Source organism: Arachis hypogaea, chromosome 4 (genome assembly GCF_003086295.3).
Source record: "Arachis hypogaea cultivar Tifrunner chromosome 4, arahy.Tifrunner.gnm2.J5K5, whole genome shotgun sequence".
In the NCBI taxonomy this organism is placed as follows: domain Eukaryota; kingdom Viridiplantae; phylum Streptophyta; class Magnoliopsida; order Fabales; family Fabaceae; genus Arachis; species Arachis hypogaea.
In genome coordinates, this window is record NC_092039.1 from 993,612 (window position 1) to 1,016,054 (window position 22,443).

Sequence of the window (22,443 nt, forward strand, 5' to 3'; positions counted from 1 at the left end):
TTATCTGACTCAAAATGAATAAAGCCAATTAATGGATATTATCCAGACCGATACCCTACCCGATCTCATGGAGGTCGGACACAGCGACACTATTCTAGTTCTACTGACACAAATTAGTAACTAATTCCAATTTATCTAAAAAAAAACTCAACAACTCCCCGAACTAAAGGGGTAACAAATTCATTATCCAAGGTGGAACTACTTCATAAAGTGGTTATTGACTTTACATCTACACTTATCAATATCCTAACATCGTTAGGTATGATTTGAATTTCAATTTACTAAAAACTTACCTAAAATTTTTATTAACATAAATATCAGAGCCTTTTGTAGGTATCACTCCCACCTCCTTACAAAGAATTCAGACGGTTTTATTCCATCAGGAGAAGATGTCGGACCTTACTCCCAAAGGTATTTAATGTTTGGAATAAATTAATTTCAATAATCCAGATCATCCATATTGAATCACCAAAATATTATAATGCGGAAGCGTACCTGTGTTCATAAGAGTCGGAAATTGATGGAAGAATTTGGATCTTGTGGTTCTTTCGATCTTCCTCAATCAAAGCCTTCTGTATTCCTAGGTGGCTGAATTGTAACTCTTTTGATGGAGAAAGAGCAACAAAGGCGGCTTTTTGTATACTGGGAACCGGAACTCTATTTATATTTGAGCATGGCACCCATTAAACCCTAAAGCCCAAATAAAATAGTATCTAAAGCCCAAAAGATAGTGCATGTTTGGGCGCCATTATTTTGTTAAAAAAAGATCTTTTTTTAATGAAAAAAGATCTTTTTTTATTTTTTAACGTGTTTGGCAAATTTCTAGTAATAAAAGTAAAAACACTAGTAAAATCAAAAAAAGATCTTTTTTGAGAAGCTGTAATTTACATCTTTTTTTAAAAGATCTTTTTTCCTTAAAAAAAAAGATGTTTTTCATGTAATAAATAAATAAAAAAGTACTTTTATATTGTTATACCCAAACATAATTGATAGATAAAAAGACCTTTTTACATGAGATATCCAAACATAAAATTACTTTTACTTCTCTATAAGATCTTTTAAAAAAAGATAACTCGAAAAAAGATCTTTTCTTAGAAGCTCACCCAAACAAGCCCATAATATATCTAAAATCCAAAAAGATAATTATCTAAGGAACAAGAGATAATATTCGGTTTTATTTTCATTTAATTCCAAATCAAAAGTAATAATGACTTATTCAATTAGCATTTGTAACAATAAATAAGATTATCATTATATAAGTCATTTAATTTGAACTAGCACAATTTGTTATTATAATTAATATATGTATTGCCCACAAATAAATTAGGAAATCAAAATAATTTCCTAACAATCTCCCACTTGGGCTATACATATATTTTTTTTACATAATCACATCTTATAAACTTTATGCGTGCATCTGAATGCTATTTCTCTCATTACTTTAACAATCTGGTCTGTCTCATACATTAGATATGGAACTACCGCAGCTTTTATCACATTAAATGCCGTGACTAAACCACGCCAATCACCATCCTAATATACTTAACGACATAGATCAAATTTGGATGAGTAATATAGAAATTACATGCCAAGTGATCTCATGCATGTTTATTTCCAGCTGGTCCAACTTTATTGAGATCAAACACAATACAAATATTGCAAAATGAACATTTCATATAACATGAAATAAACCATCAACTTAATTCTGCAGAAAAATAACTCAATATCTGTCATAGAACATATAGCATAAAATAAACTCCCACTAAACCAAGGCATCACAAATGTTGACACCCATCCGAGCAGTGTGCTCATGAAAGACTTTAGGGGTCAATCCCTTGGTTATTGAGTCTGCTAGCATATACTCTGTTCCTATATGTTCTATGAAAATCTGTTTTTCTTAAACTTTCTCCTTGACAACTAAGAACTTGATGTCTGTATGCTTCGATTTTGTCAAGCTCTTATTGTTGTTGGAGTATAATACTACTGACTTATTGTCACAAAATATCTTTAATGGCCTTTCAATGTCATCTACTATATGAAGCTTAGTGACAAAGTTTCGCAACCATATGCCAGGAAATCGGAATCAGAGTACCTAATGATCTCCAAATTTTCTGATCTCCAATAAATAAGCATGTAATCATTTGTTCTCTTTAAACAACACATTACGCGTTTAACAGCTATCTAATGATCCATATCCGGATTGCTCAAGTATCTACCTAACACTCCCACTATAAATAATATATCGGGATGTATGTAGACTTGAGCATACATTAAATTCCCTAGTGCTAATGCATAAGGTTTATCATGCATTGCTGTCCTCTCAAGATCATTTTCAGCGCATTGTTTGAGACTGAACTTGTCTCCTTTAGTTACGAAATGTGTCCATTGGTCTACAACTTTCCATGCCATATCTACTTAAAATCTTTTCGATATAGTTCTTTTGTGATAATCCAAGATTACCTTGAGAGTGATCTCTTAGTATCTCGATTCCTAATACAAAAGAGACATCACCAAAATCTTTCATTTCGAATTTGTTCGATAGAAATTTCTCAGTTTCATGTAACAAGCCTATATCGTTACTGGCAAGTAGAACGTCTTCAACATGTAAGACTAAAAAGATGTTTTTACTCCCACTGAACTTGCGGTATACACATTTATCTATAATATTTACCTCAAAACCATATGAGGTAATAACTTGATGAAAATTGTGATACCATTAACGGGAAGCTTGTTTGAGACCATAGATGGATTTTCTTCTTTCTCTATTGGATCTCCTTAATGACACTTCTTGAAGTTGTTGAGCTTGTTGTATGGGTTGGGATTGATGAGGATTCTCATTATTTTCCTGTACTGTAGCAGCATCTTGAGCAACAACGATATTCTCATTGTTTTCTTGTACTATAACTGGATCTACAGTAGGATTCTCATTGTGCTCTTGTACTATAACTGTGTCTTGAACAATAATAGATACAAAGACCTAATCATTGTCAGTTACAGAATCCTCATCAAAAGCAACATTCCTAACATTTTCTTCCCCCCAAACTCAACATCCTCAAGAAATCTCGCATTTTCCGTTTCAAAAATAAACCTTAATGCAGGATTGTAAAATTTGTACCCCCGTGAACGCTCAACGTAACCAACAAAGTAGCAACTAATTGTCTTTGAGTCCAATTTTCTTTCATGCGGCCTATAAGGTCGCGCTTGAGTTGGACATCTCCAAATATGCAAATGCTTTATATTAGGCCTTTTCCCAGTCCAAATTTTATATGGGGTTTTGTTAACTGCTTTGCTTGGCACTCTATTAAGAATGTACACTGCGGTCTTTAAGGTTTCTCCCCAGAGTGATTCAGGCAAGGAAGAATGACTAATCATACTTCTCACCATGTCCTTAAGAGTTCGGTTCCTTCGCTCTACAACAGCATTCATGCTAGGTTTGCCTGGCATGGTGAGTTGCAGAACAATACCACACTCCTCCAGGAAAAGAGAAAAAAAGGCACGAGACGTTGCTCACCTGAACCATCATATCTTCCGTAGTATTCACCACCACGATAAGATTTGACAGCTTTAATTTTCTTTGCAAGTTGAAGTTCAACTTCAGCTTTGAAAGACTTGAAAACATCCAAGACTTGGGACTTTTCATGAATTAAATATAGATACCCGTAACGAGAGTAATCATCTATGAACATAATTAAAGTACCGTTGTCCATTCCAAGAGACAGTAGGGAATGGGCCACATATATTGGTATGTATCAGTTCTAAGACATCTTTAGCTCTCTCGGCACCTAATTTTCTTTTGTTTTTTTCCCCTTTATGCACTCAATACAGACTTCAAAGTCCGCCAAATTTAGGGGTCCAAGAATTTCATCTGACACAAGCCTCTGAATTCTCTATTTAGAGATGTGACCTAGGCGTTTGTGCCATAATGATGTCGAATTCTCATTTAGTTTTCGTTTTGTACCCGTTTGCAGTATTTCATTATTATAGGAACTTAAGTTGTCTATATAGATTATCCACCAAAAGACCAGAGCAAATATTATTCGAATTATACAAAAGACTGACTTTATTGTCTCCGAACGAACAAAAAATAACCTGATTTGTCCAAACGAGAAATATAAACCAAATTCCGTCTAAATGACGGTACATAAAATGTCTCTAATAAATCCAAGTAAAATCCACTCGTGGAACATAATCTAAAGGTTCCTATAGCTTCAACTAAAACTATATTGCCGTCTGCCACGTAGGTGCATCTTTCAGCATTGCTTGGCGGTCGGCTCCACATGCAACCCTTTCTTTACACGCCAAGTGTCATATTTGGTACAATCCTTCTTCATGTGTTCCACCTTCTTACAGAAGAAACAAGTTGAAACTTGATCTTGTTTCTTAGCCTTTTTCTGCTGAGAAGGCACATCCGCAGTAGTATCACACTTTCTTTTATACTGAGAAGATGAAGTCATGTGAGCACTTTCAGTCTTATCTTGCTGTAACCTCTCTTCCTCTTGCACACAGTGAGATATAAGCTCATTTAAGGACCAAGTGTCCTTCAGAGTGTTATAACTCACTTTGAATTGCCCAAAGTGTGCAGGAAGGGAAATCAAAATGAAATGCACGAGTAAATCTTCAGACAACTCTAACTTTAGTGCTTTCAATTTTGAAACAAGATGAGACATTTCCATAATGTACTCCCTTATATTCCCTCTACCTTTATACCTCATGAAGACAAGTTTGCTCAAAAGACTACTTGCCTCCACCTTTTCATTCTTAGTAAAGAATTTTTCAACATCCTTTAGGAACTGTTTAGCATCTTTATCCTTAGTAATTGAGCCCCGAAACGCCTCAAGAATTGAGCGTTTCATGATCATAATGCTCATTCGATTGGATCTCTCCCACTTCTCTATTTTAACCTCATTGAGATTTTTCAGAGTGAAAGTGGGTTTCTCCTCTCGAAGAGCTATATCCAGATCCATACAACCGAGGACAATCTCCACGATATCCTTCCAAACTTTAAAGTTTGAACCATTCAGCATAGGAATACTACTAATTTGTGCAGAAATATTGGTAGCTAAAGCCATAGTTTCTGGATTAGAACAAAAAGAACATGCAGTAAACATTAGTTAAATAATGGGAAAAATCCATATTGAGATATCTAGAACAACATTAATTTTCAATATTTGGATAGAAAAATTAACTGTAAGTGATACTCTCATTGCAGTAATCAAATATTATCAAAATTCCTGTCACACATGAAGCCTTTCTTTGGACCGACTTAATGCGCACATGGAGACTTAAACTTTGCAACCTATTTATTACCGCATATATTTTCTATTAATTGGCCAAACAATAACCTTTATTTGAGCCGATTATTGAACGCATAATTAATAGAAAATAAACAAAAGTGTGCAATGCTTATTATTTGGCCAAACAATAAACTTCCTTTGGACCGATTATTGTCCACATAAATAATAAGCCTTACTTTATTCTTAATTTGTTACCCAAACATGTATTTACCATCAACATGTGTATGTAATTCGGCCAAATACAGACCTTCCTTTGGGCCGACCAATATTTGCATGAATTACATAACACTATATTCCTTATGTTTTGAATAAATCAATTTTGATAAAAGAGGCTACTTTGGCAGCATAATGTCAATCAATTTATTCCAAAACCAAATCTTTATAAAATTGATGGATATACTAATCCAAATTGTTACTAGTTTCTTTTACGTAACAATTAAATAATATTTTTTTATTATTCAAATATTATTAATATGTACATATAACTTTACCAAATATAAATCTCCTTTTGAATTAATTAATATTCACATAAATTATATATACATAATAATCTTTATATCCTAAAAGGATAATCAATTAACTTTATACCAAACTAATAGCACACATAATTAAATCTGAATTCATCATAATAATACTTTATACTCATGTTTCAAAACAAACCAATTATTATATCAAAAAAAATAGATACATCGAAATATATATATACGCGCGGTCAATAATATGTATATACACCCAATAATATTCAAAGGCATACTAATAAAGCCTTAATAAAGCCATACATATATATCTACAGTAGCACAACCATTAATACACGTATGTGTATAAAGAATTGCAATCCAGTGCATTGGCATTAAAATAAATTAATCCTTATGCTCGTACTATATATGACACGCACATACACATATATATCAATCGAAAGAATAAAAAAATTGATATTTTTGATTATTAATTATAGATGGTTTTGATACCACTTGTTTGAAATAAATTAATTTTAATAATTCAGATCATCTATATTAAATCACTAAAATATTATAATGCGGAAGCGTACATGTATTCATAAGAGTTAGAAATTGATGGAAGAATTTGAATTTTGTGGTTTTTTCGATCTTCCTCAACCAAAACCTTCTGTATTTTTAGGTGGCTGAACTGTAATTCTTTTAATGGAGAAAGAGCAACAAAAGCAGCTTTTGGTATATTGAAGACCGAAATCATGAAGGTTTATTTATATTTGAGCATGGCACCCATTAAATCCTAAAGCCCAAATAAAATAGTATCTAAAATCCAAAAGATAATATATCTAAAATCTAAAAAGATAATTATCTAAGGAACAAGAGATAATATTCGGTTTTATTCTCATTTAATTTCAAATCAAAAGTAATAATAACTTATTCAATTAGCATTTATAACAATAAATGAAATTATCATTATATAAGTCATTTAATTTAAAATAGCATAATTTATAATTATAATTAATATATGTATTGTCCACAAATAAGTTAGAAAATCAAAATAATTTCCTAACATTTAAAGCTCATGTTTTTAGACCCAAAATTCACGTTGGAACATTTTTTATTTTATTGTTTCCCATGTAACGCCTTGTGCAATATGATTGAGTTTGAATGGCGTGGTTGAACTTGAGTGTGTGATGGAGGAGCATGTTTAATTTTTTTTTATTAATTTTTTGAATAAAGTTAATAATTTTTTTGTTATAATTGAAATTTTTATACTTTAATCAATATTTTTTAGAATTGTTTTAAATTTTGGTATGCGAAGAAAATTGTAAAAGATTGTAGGCAATATAATAAAAGAGGAGAAAAACAACCAAAGAAATTTCGGATAAAATCAAGGAAGATGGCATGCAAAAAGAAACAATCTCCCAAGGAACTAAAAAAGGAAACAACCTCCCAAAAAAGTACAATTCATTTAAAGAGAATTTGTAAATGTTGTCAATTCTGACTTCTTTATACTTCAGCAAGCATAACTTGAATTATAGATGTCCAAATGAAGCAATTTTAGCAGCGTTAGAAAACTAACATCCATAACTTTAAAATAATATGCATATGTCTATAGTGAACACAAATGGCTCTCACCTTTAAGAGTTAATACCTTTTATTAATATTAACTTTTTTTTTGAATTAATATTTTATTTTATATTATTAAAATTAAAAAAAAAATTTGAGTATATATCCATTTTGGTCCTCAAAGAATTTCAAACCAGACATTTTAGTCCCCAACTAAAATTAATTACTTGATTGGTTCTTAACAATTAATTCCGTCAGTCAATTAGGTTTTTGGCTTCGTCAACTCTAACGGAAGATAAAATGGTCCCTAAAAACTCTAACATGGAACAAAATGATCTCTGACAACTCTATCAAGGGACAAAATGATACCTGACCCCTTTATTCGAAAACGACATTGTTATTCCCCAATTTTTATCATATCTCGCATAACCCTAACATTCATATTCTCCTTCTTCACCTTTACAGTCTTCTTTTCCATCTTTTCCTTCTCCTCTTTAACTCCAAGATTAAGCCATGGTGTAATTGTCACACGTGTCGCACCTACCTCAACATGTCATGGACCACATACTTCATAAATCTTTGTGACTGGTACATCCACCTCCTCTGCACTTCACCCACTAAAAGCATCCATTTTCACGTCTTTGATAACATTACCTCCAACCCCGACAACGTCCACGACATCCTCAAGACCAAGTTCTACAACTACTCCAAGGGCACGCCTTTCTCCACTCTTTGGCAAGCAATATAGATTGTTGAACATAGGACATCATGAGAAGATTCTCCTTCAACATCATATACAAATTCTCATTTGAAATAGATACCGAGTGCTTCATTCCTTCTTTCTCGGAGTCTAAGTTGGCACAGCTTCGACCTCGCATCCAAGCTATAACAACGAGTAATGTCGCCATTGCCACTCATATGGAAACTAAAGCGATTACTGAACATTGGTTCGGAGAAGAAGGTGAAAGAAGCAATCAGAGTGGTGGACAATGTGGTCATGGAGATGTTAGGGTAGAGGAGGAGGGAGATGCGAATGACGACGACAAGTCTTAACAAATCAGACTTACTTTCTGGATTCATGGGATCCATCGAAGACGACAACTAGTTAAGAGACATAGGTATTAGTTTCCTGAGTATGAATTGGTTGAGAACAAGTTGAGAATTTTTTTTCTTGTGAACATTAAATTTATAGAGTGTGCATTGTGTAATTTGAAATTGCAGTATTAGACTGTTAGTGTTATGCGAGATATGATGGAAATTGGGAGAGAACAGTGTCGTTTCCAAACAGATGAGATCAGGAACCATTTTGTCCCCTGTTAGAGTTGTCATGGATTATTTTGTCCTTTGTTAGAATTAACAGAGTAAAAGGTCTAAGTGACTGACGGAGTTAATTGTTAGGGACCAATCGAGTAATTAATTTTAGTTAGGGACTAATGTGTCCAATTTGAAATTCTTTAAGGACCAAAATAGATATTGTTCATACCCTGACCCAATAATAAAGGCCCAGGTCCAAAAGAAAGGCTTAGTCCAGAGGATTGAGCCTTACTACGCACCGACCTGGTGTCAAGAAGTCGGTGTTGACTACGATTTGTCCTAAAGAAGTCGGACACGAGATTAGCTGGCAGATAAACACTCATTCAAATGAGTAATCGCCCCTAAAATCTCTCTAACCGCTTCATCAAGCCATATCTTAACCTCCCTAAGATAATGGGACGGTTAACACCCTAAAGATATGGCACTACTCTAACGGTGGTTATTGGCTCACCACTATAAATACACTGACACCCCTCAGGTATCTCTAAGTCCAATACTCTCTAGACCTGCTCACACTCTTGCTAACTTAGGCATCGGAGTGTCTTTGCAGGTACCACCCCCCTTTCCTCACACAAACAAGTCGGACGGAGCCTCCCGAGTTGCGGATCCATTCGGAGCCCTCCTCCTTCATACATTTGGACCAGCCAACGCCATCCATTCTATTAATCTCCGGTTACCCACCGTAACAGATATATACTCTAAAAATTTAATTAATCTTTAATATTTATTAGAATTGATTAAATATTGATAAAACAGTGCATAATAATAATAATAATAATAATAATAATAATAATAATAATAATAATAATATCTAGGTTAAGCAGTTTGGAAAGAGAACTTTTTAATACAAATAAAAAACAAAATAGGACACGAGAGTTACGCAGAGTCGCATATTTAGCATGTGATAGCTAATGAAAAAAAAAATACAAAAAGGAGAAAGAGAGAAATTAAAGGGGCAAACGAGTGAATGAAGGAGATCAAGTATGGCGTCTGCTGCAGCTCCTCCTCCTGTGGATCGTCCTGTTCGTGTCTACGCAGATGGAATTTATGATCTCTTCCACTTCGGCCATGCCCGTTCTCTCGAGCAAGCTAAGAAATCGTTAAGTTTCTCATATTGTTATATCCTTTGCAACCTAATCTTTCGTTACCTCATTATATTTCGTTTTGGAGTTTCAGATTTCCGAACACGTACCTTCTAGTTGGATGCTGTAGCGATGCAGTGACCCACAAGTACAAAGGAAAAACCGTTATGACCGAGGATGAACGTTATGAATCTCTTCGTCACTGCAAGTGCGACTTTTAATGTTAATAAAAAATGATATTCGCACACTAAAATCAGTTATTAATGTATTTTTATATAAATATATGTATGGTTTAATTTATTTTTAATGTGAATTTTAAGCAGATGGGTGGATGAAGTCATTCCAGATGCACCTTGGGTTATCAATCAAGAGTTTCTTGACAAGCACAAAATTGACTATGTCGCTCATGATTCTCTTCCGTAAGATTCTTAGAAATTAAATTCCATTCTTCAAATTGTGGTTTTGTATTTTTTTGGATTTGTGGTGTAAAATTGCTTTGCATCTTTGATTACATGTGCCTATACTGAATGTATAATATACATTCTTGTATATGTTCTATACAGATATGCAGATACCAGTGGTGCAGGAAATGATGTTTATGAATTTGTATGTATAAGGACATTTCCCTTCAATATTACTATTTTTTTTATGTTTTACAAAATAAGTAAGAATAATTTAATATGGCCAGTAAATATTATTATTTTTAATTGATTTATACCGAAAATTTGCACAAAAAAACATATAGTTTCCAGCTATGTTTATCAGAGTTTGTACATATGATTAATACATTATGCACTCACATCTTTTAGAATTTACATACATAAATTAATAAAATTTATTTGTTAAAGATAATTTAGTATTTACACTAGTTAAATAATGGCAAACAATACTAAAAATTGCTGACTCTAAGAGTTTCTGAGTAAGTAAAAGTTATCAAATGATCTGTTATGTAGGTTAAGGCTGTTGGAAAATTTAAGGAAACGAAACGGACTGAAGGGATATCTACTTCAGATGTGATAATGAGGATTGTAAAAGATTATAACCAATATGTATTACGAAACTTGGATCGTGGCTACTCAAGGAAAGATCTTGGTGTAAGCTATGTTAAGGTGGGATTAAGTGATGATTGATTCATTTATTTTTATTAACATCAATTTGTCTACCTTTTTTGAAGGAGCTGATTTCTTATTGCTATGGTCGTATTGATATAAACAGGAAAAGCGATTGAGAGTGAATAGGAGGTTGAAAACCTTACAAGAGAAAGTAAAAGAACAACAAGAAAAGGTTAGTGAAATTCATTAGCTTATCTAACTAGTGCTATCTATAATGTTAGTATAGATCTTACATAATGTGCACAACCATAAAAGTTTCAATTTTTTGGATATGTATGTGAAAGAAAGTGGCCTTAGGGAATAATGAGAAGAATGCTATGTTGATTGTTGAAGGTGATTGTGGAGGTATAGTTTTTCTTAGTATATAAGAATTTTAGGATTGTTGGACCAAACTATTGTAGAGATATAATAAAACAGAATGAGCCTAAGTCATTGTTCTAGAAAGAAGTAATATTATTACTTTTGCAATTCACTATTTTGCACATTATATATATTTACTTCAAATGAGCAAAGGTGTTTCCATTGATGGGTTCTGTCCCAATTATGTCATAAAACTAACTATGAATGTATACAAAAGTATTTTAGATTAAACAATTTTGGTGCTTAATCTCAATTATATGTTAATCTAAACAGATATGCAACTTCAATATGTAAAAGAGTAGAATCGGTACACCTTAGTGCCAGCCATTAGTTACTTTGTATAGTGTATTTGATGAATGCAAGATTTAAGAGAAGAGCAATGTTAATTTGGATTCTTCTTCATAGAAGTAAAATGCCAAAGCAAAAGGTTTTAACAAAAAAGAGAGAAAGGCAAATAGGTCTGTAATTTTTTAATTCAAAGAAACATAAGTTATTAATTGATTGAAAATATAAAAACGTATTTGACTTTTTAAAATATGAGATATTTAAGTCCTTTCGTCTAAAATATATAAGGACAAATCGGTCCCCCGAAAGAACTTAGATGTCACACGTTTTAAAAAATGAAAAATATTTTTGTATTTTTAATTAGTCGATGACTTATTTGTCTTCAGAAATCTATTTGGCGTTTACTCTAACATAAATTAAGAAGTTTTTTGTTGCTCATGGATTCATATTTATTTTTATAGCACACATTTTTAAATTTCTTGTAATATATTGGAAATATAATGGACATAAAAATTTTCGTTGTTCATCCAGATTCAAATTGTTGCAAAGAATGCTGGTATGCATCCTAATGAATGGGTGGAAAATGCTGATCGTTTGGTTGCTGGATTTTTAGAGATGTTTGAAGAAGGTTTTCATAAGATGGTAAGCTAATTTGTTAACATCATATATAACTAGTATAATTTTTTTTCCTTTCTTATTCTTTGATATTTCTTGTTAATATATCAGGGGACAGTGATCATAGATCAAATTCAAGAAAGGTTAAGAGGTCCACAATCAGCTGCATTTCATTTAGAAAGTGGAGAGGGTGATAAAGATGATGATAAGGAAGAGTATTATGATGATGATGAAGATGATAGTGATGAAGAATATTTTGAAGAGTATTTTGGTGATGAAGAACTCAATCCCCATATTATTGAAAAGGATGAGAAGAAAACATAGTCACACATTAACAAATAAAGTTGTTAATTTGTGGTTCTTGGCAGTATGTGCATATCAAACTGATTTTATTTGTTGTTTATAAAATTCTATAGTTTATCTTGGATCATGGTAGGGTCATAGAAGTGGCCTGGCTACCCATTTCACAAGTTTGGTCAAACTTTTGAGCACATACATGTTAATATACATGAAAATAGTGTATATGGTTGACTATAGAACTTAAAAATCTTGTTTAATTTTTCATGTTTAGCTTCATGTAAAAGATTATGAGATGGGGTAAATATTCACATCGTCTCCCTGGCCTTTTTTCCCCTAATTTTCAATCTTCAAACCATTATTCTCTTTTTACTATCACATCCAAATCCATAAAAATGTCAAGGGCAAATACTCACATAAAAAGTGAACATATATGTTAGACACAATACTATATGTTAGACACAATATTAAAATGTATTAAACATTATTTATTAATTTTTTTAAATAAGTTAGACACAATACTAAAGACACTATATGTATATTAGTATATTTGGTAATAGAGTTACATGTTAGTATATTTTAGTAGTATAAGTAGATTTTATTTAAAAAAAAAAACTAAAAAAGTGATGAAACCACAACTGATTCTTTGGTTTTACTTTTCTTCTGTATATATCAAGTTTCAATCTGACAATTTAGTAAGACATTTTGTATTCTTTTTTAACATTTACTACAACATTTTTTTATCTATGATCACAATTTAAAAATATGATCATAGATTCGAATTTAGATCTTTTAAATTTTAAATTTTTACTTTAGAAGATAATGTGTGATATCTCACATTTGAATAATTTCTTTTTCATATTTTTTTTTATCCCACTTATGAAATAAATGATGAGAAATCACACTTTATTCTCTAAAATAAAATTTAAAATTTAGAGGATCCAAATCCTCATAGATCATAGCTAATAAAAATCATGATCATGGATGATTACTCTTTTTGACTTTAGGTCATAATTTTCTATCCGTGACCTATTTTTTGGTGACTATAACTCTATGATTATGATATTTTTTTATCTATGGTCATGATTATTATTGTTGTCAATCGATTCAATCTGTGATTTACTGATTGAACCAATAATCCGACGATCTACTAATCTGATCGGTTCGATTATTAATTCAGTTATGATAACTATGTTTTAGGTTTCGGTTTAATCATAACTTATTTTATAGTCAGAGTGGATAACTTATTCTATAATCGATCATTGATCATTGAAGACGATTATACAGTTCAAATTTTATTCTGAAATCCAAAATAGTGCAATTGAAACTTAGGAGTGGAATTAGTGTACAATCCCAATCTTGGGGTAGTCAGATTATCCTCCAAAGCTTGTCTCTAGTTTGACCTAAACTTTGAGCTGTTTCTTTCGGTGCCACTATGTCTGAAAACTGAATGAACTACTTCTACAAGATGTCATTGAAGAGTATAGTAACCTCTCCCCTTTCAGGGATTGCTCTTTTGGTTCTTCTCGCTGCTCTCCTTCTCACATTCTCCCCCAAATTCTACACTCCCCAGGTTTGGATTCTGGATTTCCGAGATTTCTATCCGTGCTTGTTCAATTTTGACTCTTCATTTTTTGTCTGGTAGAGGTTGTTCAGTGCTGAAGAACTTGCTTTATTCAACGGAACTGACGAACGGTTGCCAATCCTTCTAGGAATTCTCGGGTATTACTCTCTGTTTTCTATCTCATAGTTCTAAAAAATTAGGGTTTCTTTGACTGGCGTTGTCACTCGTAATTTATTGAAGTAGTGAGCTACCTATATGTTTTGCACCGTGTTGAGTCTGCTCGTGAATTCGTGATTAGATTGCTTACTCTTATATTTATTATTATGTTTTTTTTTTCTTTTGTTGGAAATAGATCTGTGTTTGATGTAACCAAAGGAAAATCTCATTATGGTGCAGGAGGGGGATACAATCATTTTGCTGGAAGGCATGTTTCTTTGTTGATCTTAGAATTGTATGAAATATTTCATTTGGGGGTGTGTTTTTGTGAGACTCGGTTTGAATTTTGGAGAGAAAGAAAACGGTTTGAAGAGTCAAATGGATTCACAACCACATTCTTTTAAACTCCTCCTCTTTTCTCCCTTTCCCTCTTGCTCTAACTAGAGTCTCATAAACACATCCCCAATTTCTCGATTACTCATATTGACAGTGTTTTCTTTTCAACTTGATTAAAACAGGGATGCTTCTCGTGCATTTGTATCTGGAAACTTCACAGGTAGTAGAGTTATGTGTGTTGTTGTTTTCTAATGATTAAATAATGCATTGTTATTCCTTTTTTGTTTGTGGCAATGGCAAGGAATTCTTTACTTCTGGAGCTCTTTTATGCTTTTTTCCTCCTTCATTATGTTTTCTATTCTTTTAATCCTAATGCTTAGGCTAAATGTTTCTGTTGTCGTGTCATAAGATTGGCTGCGTAAGTTTTAGACTGATTCACACACCATTTACTTATTGTTTTGTTCTGAGAAATTGAATAACTAGAAGTTGGTGAGTATTAAAGATGGTGTACGTATTGATAAGGCTTTTATTAGTCTGGTTTGTATGATTGTATTAGACATGTAGGTGGAATGTCTTTTCAGACACCAATGGTAACTTCGCAATTACATATTGAAAGACATTTAATCTTTCACTTTAAATAATCTTTTGCTTGGGAAGTCCATTCTGAGATATTGGTCATAATTATTTTGTCCATGCAAAGTCGTATGTGATCAAGTAGTATTACAATTTTTTTCCTTGTGGAAACATGTTAGAAAGATTTGAGTGGTATTAGAGTGGGGTTAACACTGTTTTCACCTCAAAGATTTTGCAAAGTTACTATCTAATATTTACATATTAAACTAGAAAATTCTTTTCCTGCAAGAAAACTGGTGACATTGACACAACCAAATATTATGTAAGCTGCATGTAGGGTGATAAAACTTATTTCAAATGTTAGGGGTAAAATTGAATCAAATTAAACGTTAGGGCATTTTTGAAATTTTTAGAAAACTTCGCAACAAAAGATATGCTCTCCCCAAAAATAAAATTTTCCAAATTATCCAAACCGAAATAACTTTTCTTGATCAAACATTCTGTTTTACTTTCTGTGTTATATTTAGTTGTGATTTTGCAATATTTGATACGGTCTTATTGGTTCAAGATGTTGATGATCTACTATTTTCCAATATATATTGTAGAAAGAGTCTTTCGAAGATCTCTCATGTTCATATTGTCTTAAATTGCACTTACGTATTCTGATAATAAAATAATAGATACTAGATAACTAAACAGAATCAGTTTTGTTCTTGAACACTTTGGTTTTCTTCTTTCTCTATTTTTAATCATCAGATTTTACATTTGTTTGCTTAACCATGGACTTTCTTTATACTTTCGTTTTAGGAAACTTTTGGTAAGTAAAATAATGTTCTTTTGCTTATGAGTTGCGATTGTATCTTGTATTAATTTATATTTCAACAACCTTGAAGGTCATCTAATTCTGTTTTCAATAATAATGAGAATTTTATTAAAGAGAAACAATAAATAAGTGAGTAGAAGAAGGAAAGGAATGCTTGAAAATTGAAAGGGATTTAAATGAAGAGTGAACACTCAAATTACTCCTTCAAAGATATATATGCATCAGCTTATTCCTTCAAATATTTTGAGACATTACTTTGGTCCCTTATAAGTGCCTCTAAGGTGTAACTAGACATGAATTTGTCCTTAAATTGATGCCTTTTCTTTATCATGAAAGTCTTAACTAATTTAAAAAATATTCTTTGAAGGATTGCTATGGTTGTGTTGCACCAAATCTCTTCCTCCAGTGCTGCTTCTGGGAAAAATAAAAAAACAAAGAAAAGAGGGGCTAGGGGTTATTTGATAGTTTTTAAATGTCTTAATTCTTTATCTTCCTTTTTGTTGGTCATGCAGGAGATGGACTAACTGACTCATTGCGTGGTCTCTCAAGCACTGAGGTAGTTTCTTTTGTTCTTTAACTTTATTCACTTAGAGATTAAAAGAATTTTCCGTGTGCATTTGATTTTAGAATATTTCTCTAGTTCCTAGTATATTTAACTTGAATCATAGAAAGAATTGCTGATATTTAACTTCTACTTTTATTTCAATCTCAAATTTATATCTTTTGGCTTAGTTAGAACACCTGGAGCTTAGCAACTCTCATATAGAAAGTGTGCCTAGGATATTGGAGAAATATAGTAGGACAAAAGTATGGTTCTAATATAATGGAAGGCGCAGATGTTTGTAACAACTGGTATCAAGTGAAGGTAAAATTATAGTAAAATAATTGCTGAAACTGCAGGATATGAAGTACAACCAGAGTGGTTTTACCCTCCTTCATGTATTAGTACAAAATAAAGAAGAGAAGAAAGAGTAATAGTGCCAGCGTTTTGAGAGGCTTGATTCTCTCCCCCAGTGTGAGTCTAAGTCCCAGTAATTTTGATTGTTCCTGTCCGCATCCTCCCACATCTTATATACCCCCACCCCACCACCTCTAACAAGTTATGAGTGTCACACACCCTCCCCTGGAACGTATACAATTCCCTCTGTCCCTTTTTCTTTTTCTTTTTTTTTTTTAAATAAAAGAGGAATTTCATTAAGACGAGGAGAAACAATTCGGGATTTGACAACTATGGTCAATATGATTTGCTGCTTTTCTGTTCCCAATCTGTTTCTTGTACTAGAAGAATTCTCAATTCCACAAAGATTTTGCTTCTTTCCTACTTCGGTACCAAACAAACCTAGTTAGTGGGAACCCAACATCCATCAGAGATACTAAACAAATTGTTCCATAAAATCACAGGGACAATGCAAAAATAGATGTGAAATTTGATTCTTATTTACCCCACACATCAAGGGAGATAGTCCTATGTGGCCTTCGAACCCGCAACATGTAATTGGCATTAATTCTATTAAGCACAACTATCCATATAAAAGATTTGATTTAGAGGGAGGGAGCTTTGGACTTCCAAGTTCCAAGTTGGGTAGTCTACATGGAAACAGATTGTATTTAAGATTTGTGTTAGAAATTGAAAAAAGGATTTACAATTGAAACTACCATGGGAGTCAAGAGACCATATCCTTATGGGTTAGAAGAGAAAGGAAAATCATCAAGGAGACCTAAGTGTATCAAAAGGGCAGCAGATTCCCTGTCATTTAGATTATGATTTCCTTGCATATACAATGCATTGAGGTCTCACCTTACCTGGGTAACTCCTATAGTACGATTTACATCAGGATTTACTTTAGTGTTACAGGGTGTAACATAGTTGAACTCCATAAGTACACTTTGTGTTTTCATGAGCATGAGTTTTCTAATTTTCCAATTTAAGAGGGTATATAGATTTGAACATGTGTTATTTTTTACCTTAGCTTGCTTCTTAAAAATCCTGGACCTCCAACTTTTAACCTTCTTAGGCCTCCAAATTGAACACCTCCAACTTTTAATCTTCTTAGGCCTCTCAAGACTGAAACATTTTCAGTTGGGCTACTCATATGATGTATCAAATTGTCAAGATTGCTGATGAAAATTAGTTTCAATAGAAATCTAGTGATTTAAATAGTTGATAAGTCTCTTGGTTGCATATCGTATTCTAAGCATCTACATCAATCTTCTTGTTCTTTTCTTCTTGTTTCATACTCTTGTTTAATTTAAAACTGTCCTGATTTATTTGAATTTGTCATATGTAAATGTAATATCAAGGACTCATGTATTAAACTGTGGATGGCAGGTAAAGAGCGTTGTTGAATGGAGGGATTTCTACTTCAAAACTTATAAGTGAGTTTTCATTCTACAAAACCTAGTCTCTTAATCAGAAAGAAGTTACTCATAAATAATACTGTATTATGTTAGGGACTTGGGCATTATGAGGGGCTCAAAGTCCCACATCTGGGTAGTATGGGATGCTTGATTTTCTATTTAAGGAGAGTGGTTCTTCCCCCTTAACAGCTAGCTTTTAAGGTGTAGTTTCCCACTTTCCTTAGATACCTAACAATGGTATCAAAGTCTTGGTTGTCGGCACCATGGAAAGGGCTATCTGTAGGCTGGATTAATGTGAATATCGAATATTGATAGTCGATAGCAAAGTGGCTACCACTTGATCAGTGTCGATAGAGTGAAGCTGCCATGGATGTTAGCTCTCCAAGGTTGGTGTATTGTTATGGACATGGGTATTATGGCGTGCCCAAAGTCCTACATCGGATAGTGTGGGATGCTTGACGTTGTATTTAAGGAGATTGGTTCTTCCCACTTAACAACTAGCTTTTAAGGTGTGGTTTCCCACTTTCCTTTGATACTTAACATATTACAAGTTATACTTTGTGTAATATAGATTGGGATTTAACCTTCGGATTTCTTAATTCACATCCATCCTTTTATTTTATTTTATTTGTGGAAATCTGTTTTTTATGCATGTGAATGGTCAATCTTAGTCTATAGGTATTAGGCTTCTTCATTTTTGGCAGTCCCCTTTTGGTTTTATTTGATTCTACCAAGTTTTCTGCCAATGCAACAAAGAAAATTTAAATCTTGAAAACTTTAAGAGTTGATTTTCTGTAAGTCTTTTGATTTCCAAATCTTGTAAATCATCTGAAGTTCCTGCTCTCTCTCTCTCTCTCTCTCTCTCTCTCTCGATGCCACTCAAGCCACATCTTTAGTTTGTCTATTAAGGCACAGTGGATTAATATCAGATGATTTGTTTCATACAATTTCATAGTCCTAGCAATGTGCTGTTGCTGCAGGCTTGTATGGCCTCTGTTATGGTAATCAGCGTTTCATGGGCTGTTCTATAAGCATGGAGATGAAGCAGCTTCTCTGCTGCTCTTTTGCTTTTTATTTCTTAATATAATAGCTTCTAGAAAATGGCTGTACTATTTCATGTGCATGGGTAAGGAAAGTATTTTATAATTTTAGGCCATTTTGGTAACGTGCTTCAGGGGGAAAAACAAAAGAAATTAAGTTGGTACCACCTGAAACCTTTTTTTGTTTATCAAAATGTCATTGTTATGTTACACAGTTACAGTTTCAGTGATGAATTTATTAATGAGATCTTAAATTTGGACTATAATTCTGATAAATGACCATCGGTTGGAAATCATTTTTCTTCTGTTAGAGTTGTTGTAATTTTTCCAGAAGCTTTTTTTTGTTTAATTGAAACACAATGTTATTACCATAGAAGAGAAAAGTACTAAAGATGATAAAGCATCCTCATAAAATGCAGAAATCAAATAGACCACGCAGCAATGCATGGCAATCCCTTTTTATGTCGGATAAAAGAACACCATTAAAATAAACCATGAGCTGAGCACTAGCAGGATGTCAAAGACACCCTAAAAGCTTGCATATCTACCTGTTGTAATAATCTTTTTATGCCTTCATTAATATAAGGTGTTCTGGCTTTGTCTAGTGGAACAAGGCCTAGTTTTTATATTAATATCTTGGTTGTGGGAATTTTATATTATTCGTTTATTTATTTATTAATTATTTGTGGCTATCCCTATCAACCATTTTGCAGCTTATGTCTTGGCATAAGGAAATATATGTTTTATGCTACTGTTGCTTCTCTATCTCACAGCATATTGCCAGAATGTTTACTCAACTCTTCATTCATGCTTCTATAGGTATGTTGGCAAGCTAGTAGGTCGATACTATGATGGCCAAGGGAATCCAACCAAATATATGAAAGGAGTTGAAGCAAAGGCTGCCAGAGGTGCACAGCTTCTAGACAAGCAGAAGATTGAAGAAGCTAAATTACCTTCGTGCAATTCAAGATGGAGCCAAGATGAGGGTGGCGAGGTATCAAGTGCTGTCATTATTTTAGATGAATAACTGAGTTGCTTTTATTAACTGACATTTCGGCCCCCAAAACCAATTGCATTCATATAGGGGGTGAGCCATGGTTACTTGATTTCTTTTTTATTTATTCAGTTTTTCAACCAAACACCATTCTTCAGCAAATCAAAATAGTTTATTGCTGCTCCAAAAGGAAAAATAAATGAGAGAATCTAGTGAAAATTGCAAGGTGAATTCTATGGTGTCTATAACTTGGTGTCTAACTTTTGCCTAACTTATTTTTTATGGCAAATTTTGAATATTTAATAATTATTTATTTCTATACTTTTAAAATTAAATATTGATTTTTAACCTTTTTTGATAAGTTAGACAAACACTTTTAGGCACCATAGCAATCACCAAATTGCAATAATCTTAATTAAGTAGGTTGAAAAAATTGTGCTTAAATGACATGTATTCTTCTATCAAATAGACAAGTGACGAGAAGTAGAATTAAATCTAAACAGAGCACACATGAGGCGGTCAAGAGAGATAAGTGTGAATGGTGTCTTTACAGACCTGATAGGGTTCAATAGTTTATGGGTTTATAAATAACTCTTGATGTAGTCCTACACCAATAGGAAATTCTTCTACCACACTATCTTGAGTCTTCTCATTAGTTGTAAGTTGTAACCCCATTTTCCGCGTCTTTAATTGCATCATTGTACTAGAGTGCAGTTGATTGTTATATTATGCTTCTTTTATTATCATAATAAATAAACAAGGCTTTGTGAAGGTGAAAAAAAAGGGCTATTTTGTTCTTGTTTGACTCGACTGCAGTGTGCACTTCTTTTTTAAGAATTGAAGCTTTCAATATACAACTTATCATGTACCGGTGACTATGAAAAGGAAGCACTTACCACCTGCTCTTTGGTTCTATGAAATATTTCGTACAACACAACTTTTTTCTGTGTGAACTTTTTTTTCTGGTGGAAACATCTAATTATGACATGGCTCTTGATATCATAATTGAATGGTATGAAACAGCAGGTTTATATGTATGATTGAAAAAGGATAGCTGTTCTAACTGGGATTAAGCTTCTATAAATTTGTTTTGCTTCACAATGGGTTGGGACAAAAATAGATTTGTTGCCAGTGAAATCATCGACATATTTTTCTAGTTAAACTATCCATTGCTAACATAGATTGTTTAGAAGTTATGACACAAGTTTCCTCTTTTGGTCAGGTATGGTGTGACGTTGGCCACCCTAGGATGGTCCAGAGGCCACTAGAAATCGCTTTGACCGGAAAGATGAGTAAGCGCTGTGCTTGCTTTGAAGAATCTCAGTTGAACCAACCGGGTTTGGAGGTATATGAAGGATGTGATTACCATGCCAATAGGTGCAAAGTTTAAAGAAGAATCTATGTCCAATAGACGAATACTTTGGACATATTTGTGCTTGAATATCATCGTTAAAATCTTAATTTATTGTAGTGTTGATTGATAGTCAAGTTTAGAAGAGTTCAATTTAATCCAACAGGTATAGAACATATGCATCACACAAAGTATATATTTTGTCTTTTAAGTTTTCAAAAAATTCTAAACATACCTCTACAATGTTTAGTTTATTGTAATTTTATCCTTAAAATATTTCATTAGTTCTAATTTTATCCCTACCATCAAAATCAATTAAATGGTTAACAATCCAATTTATTTTCAACTTTTTCATTCTCCTCTTTTTTTTCTTAGTTGTAGGAAAATAGTATGTGAAATCGTGGTTGATTAATCAAATTGACAAGAATGCAATTGATAAGTTTACTATGATCATGTTTTGCAACGTGCAATTATTAATTTGCAAATAAAAGCACCACCTGATTGAAGATAAATTATAATAACTAATATGCAAGTTTCATTTCCATAATGAAAATAATGTCATAGTAGCACTTGTTACATTCACCAACATTCATATCTATTGTATATCATCATTACACAAAACACTGAAACCCTTTACAATAGAACTACCTAATCAAATCCAAACTCAAACACTTTAAACAGATTCACTAGAATGTACCCTAAATGTGACTTGTACATAAATCTATTCCAAACATAGTCATCAAAATGAACTTAAGTTCAACACAAGTAAGTATTACAAAACATAAAGCACCTCAATTCTTTTTCCTTGGAGATATGAATTTCGGGATGGGAACAAACTTCATGAGCTCTGCCAATTTTATTGTTGTCT

The 22,443-nt window shown here is 32.8% G+C and overlaps 2 protein-coding genes across 2 annotated transcripts; both read left to right on the top strand.

Moving 5' to 3' along the window:
- Positions 1-9,494: 9,494 nt before the first annotated feature.
- On the top strand, positions 9,495-12,720 carry LOC112795597 (choline-phosphate cytidylyltransferase 2). Its single transcript, XM_025837606.3, has 8 exons — positions 9,495-9,728; positions 9,806-9,919; positions 10,035-10,130; positions 10,275-10,317; positions 10,665-10,820; positions 10,927-10,995; positions 12,000-12,110; positions 12,195-12,720. Exons 1-8 carry the CDS (start codon positions 9,613-9,615, stop codon positions 12,405-12,407), a joined length of 918 nt encoding a protein of 305 aa, XP_025693391.1. The 5' UTR covers positions 9,495-9,612; the 3' UTR covers positions 12,408-12,720.
- Positions 12,721-13,456: 736 nt separating this feature from the next.
- LOC112795598 (membrane-associated progesterone-binding protein 4) lies at positions 13,457-21,921 on the top strand. The gene is made up of 8 exons (XM_025837608.2): positions 13,457-13,953; positions 14,026-14,102; positions 14,297-14,368; positions 14,619-14,656; positions 16,345-16,388; positions 18,162-18,208; positions 20,050-20,224; positions 21,447-21,921. The coding sequence occupies exons 1-8, from the start codon at positions 13,831-13,833 to the stop codon at positions 21,612-21,614; spliced, it is 744 nt and encodes a 247-aa protein (XP_025693393.1). The 5' UTR covers positions 13,457-13,830; the 3' UTR covers positions 21,615-21,921.
- The last annotated feature ends 522 nt before the right edge of the window (positions 21,922-22,443 follow it).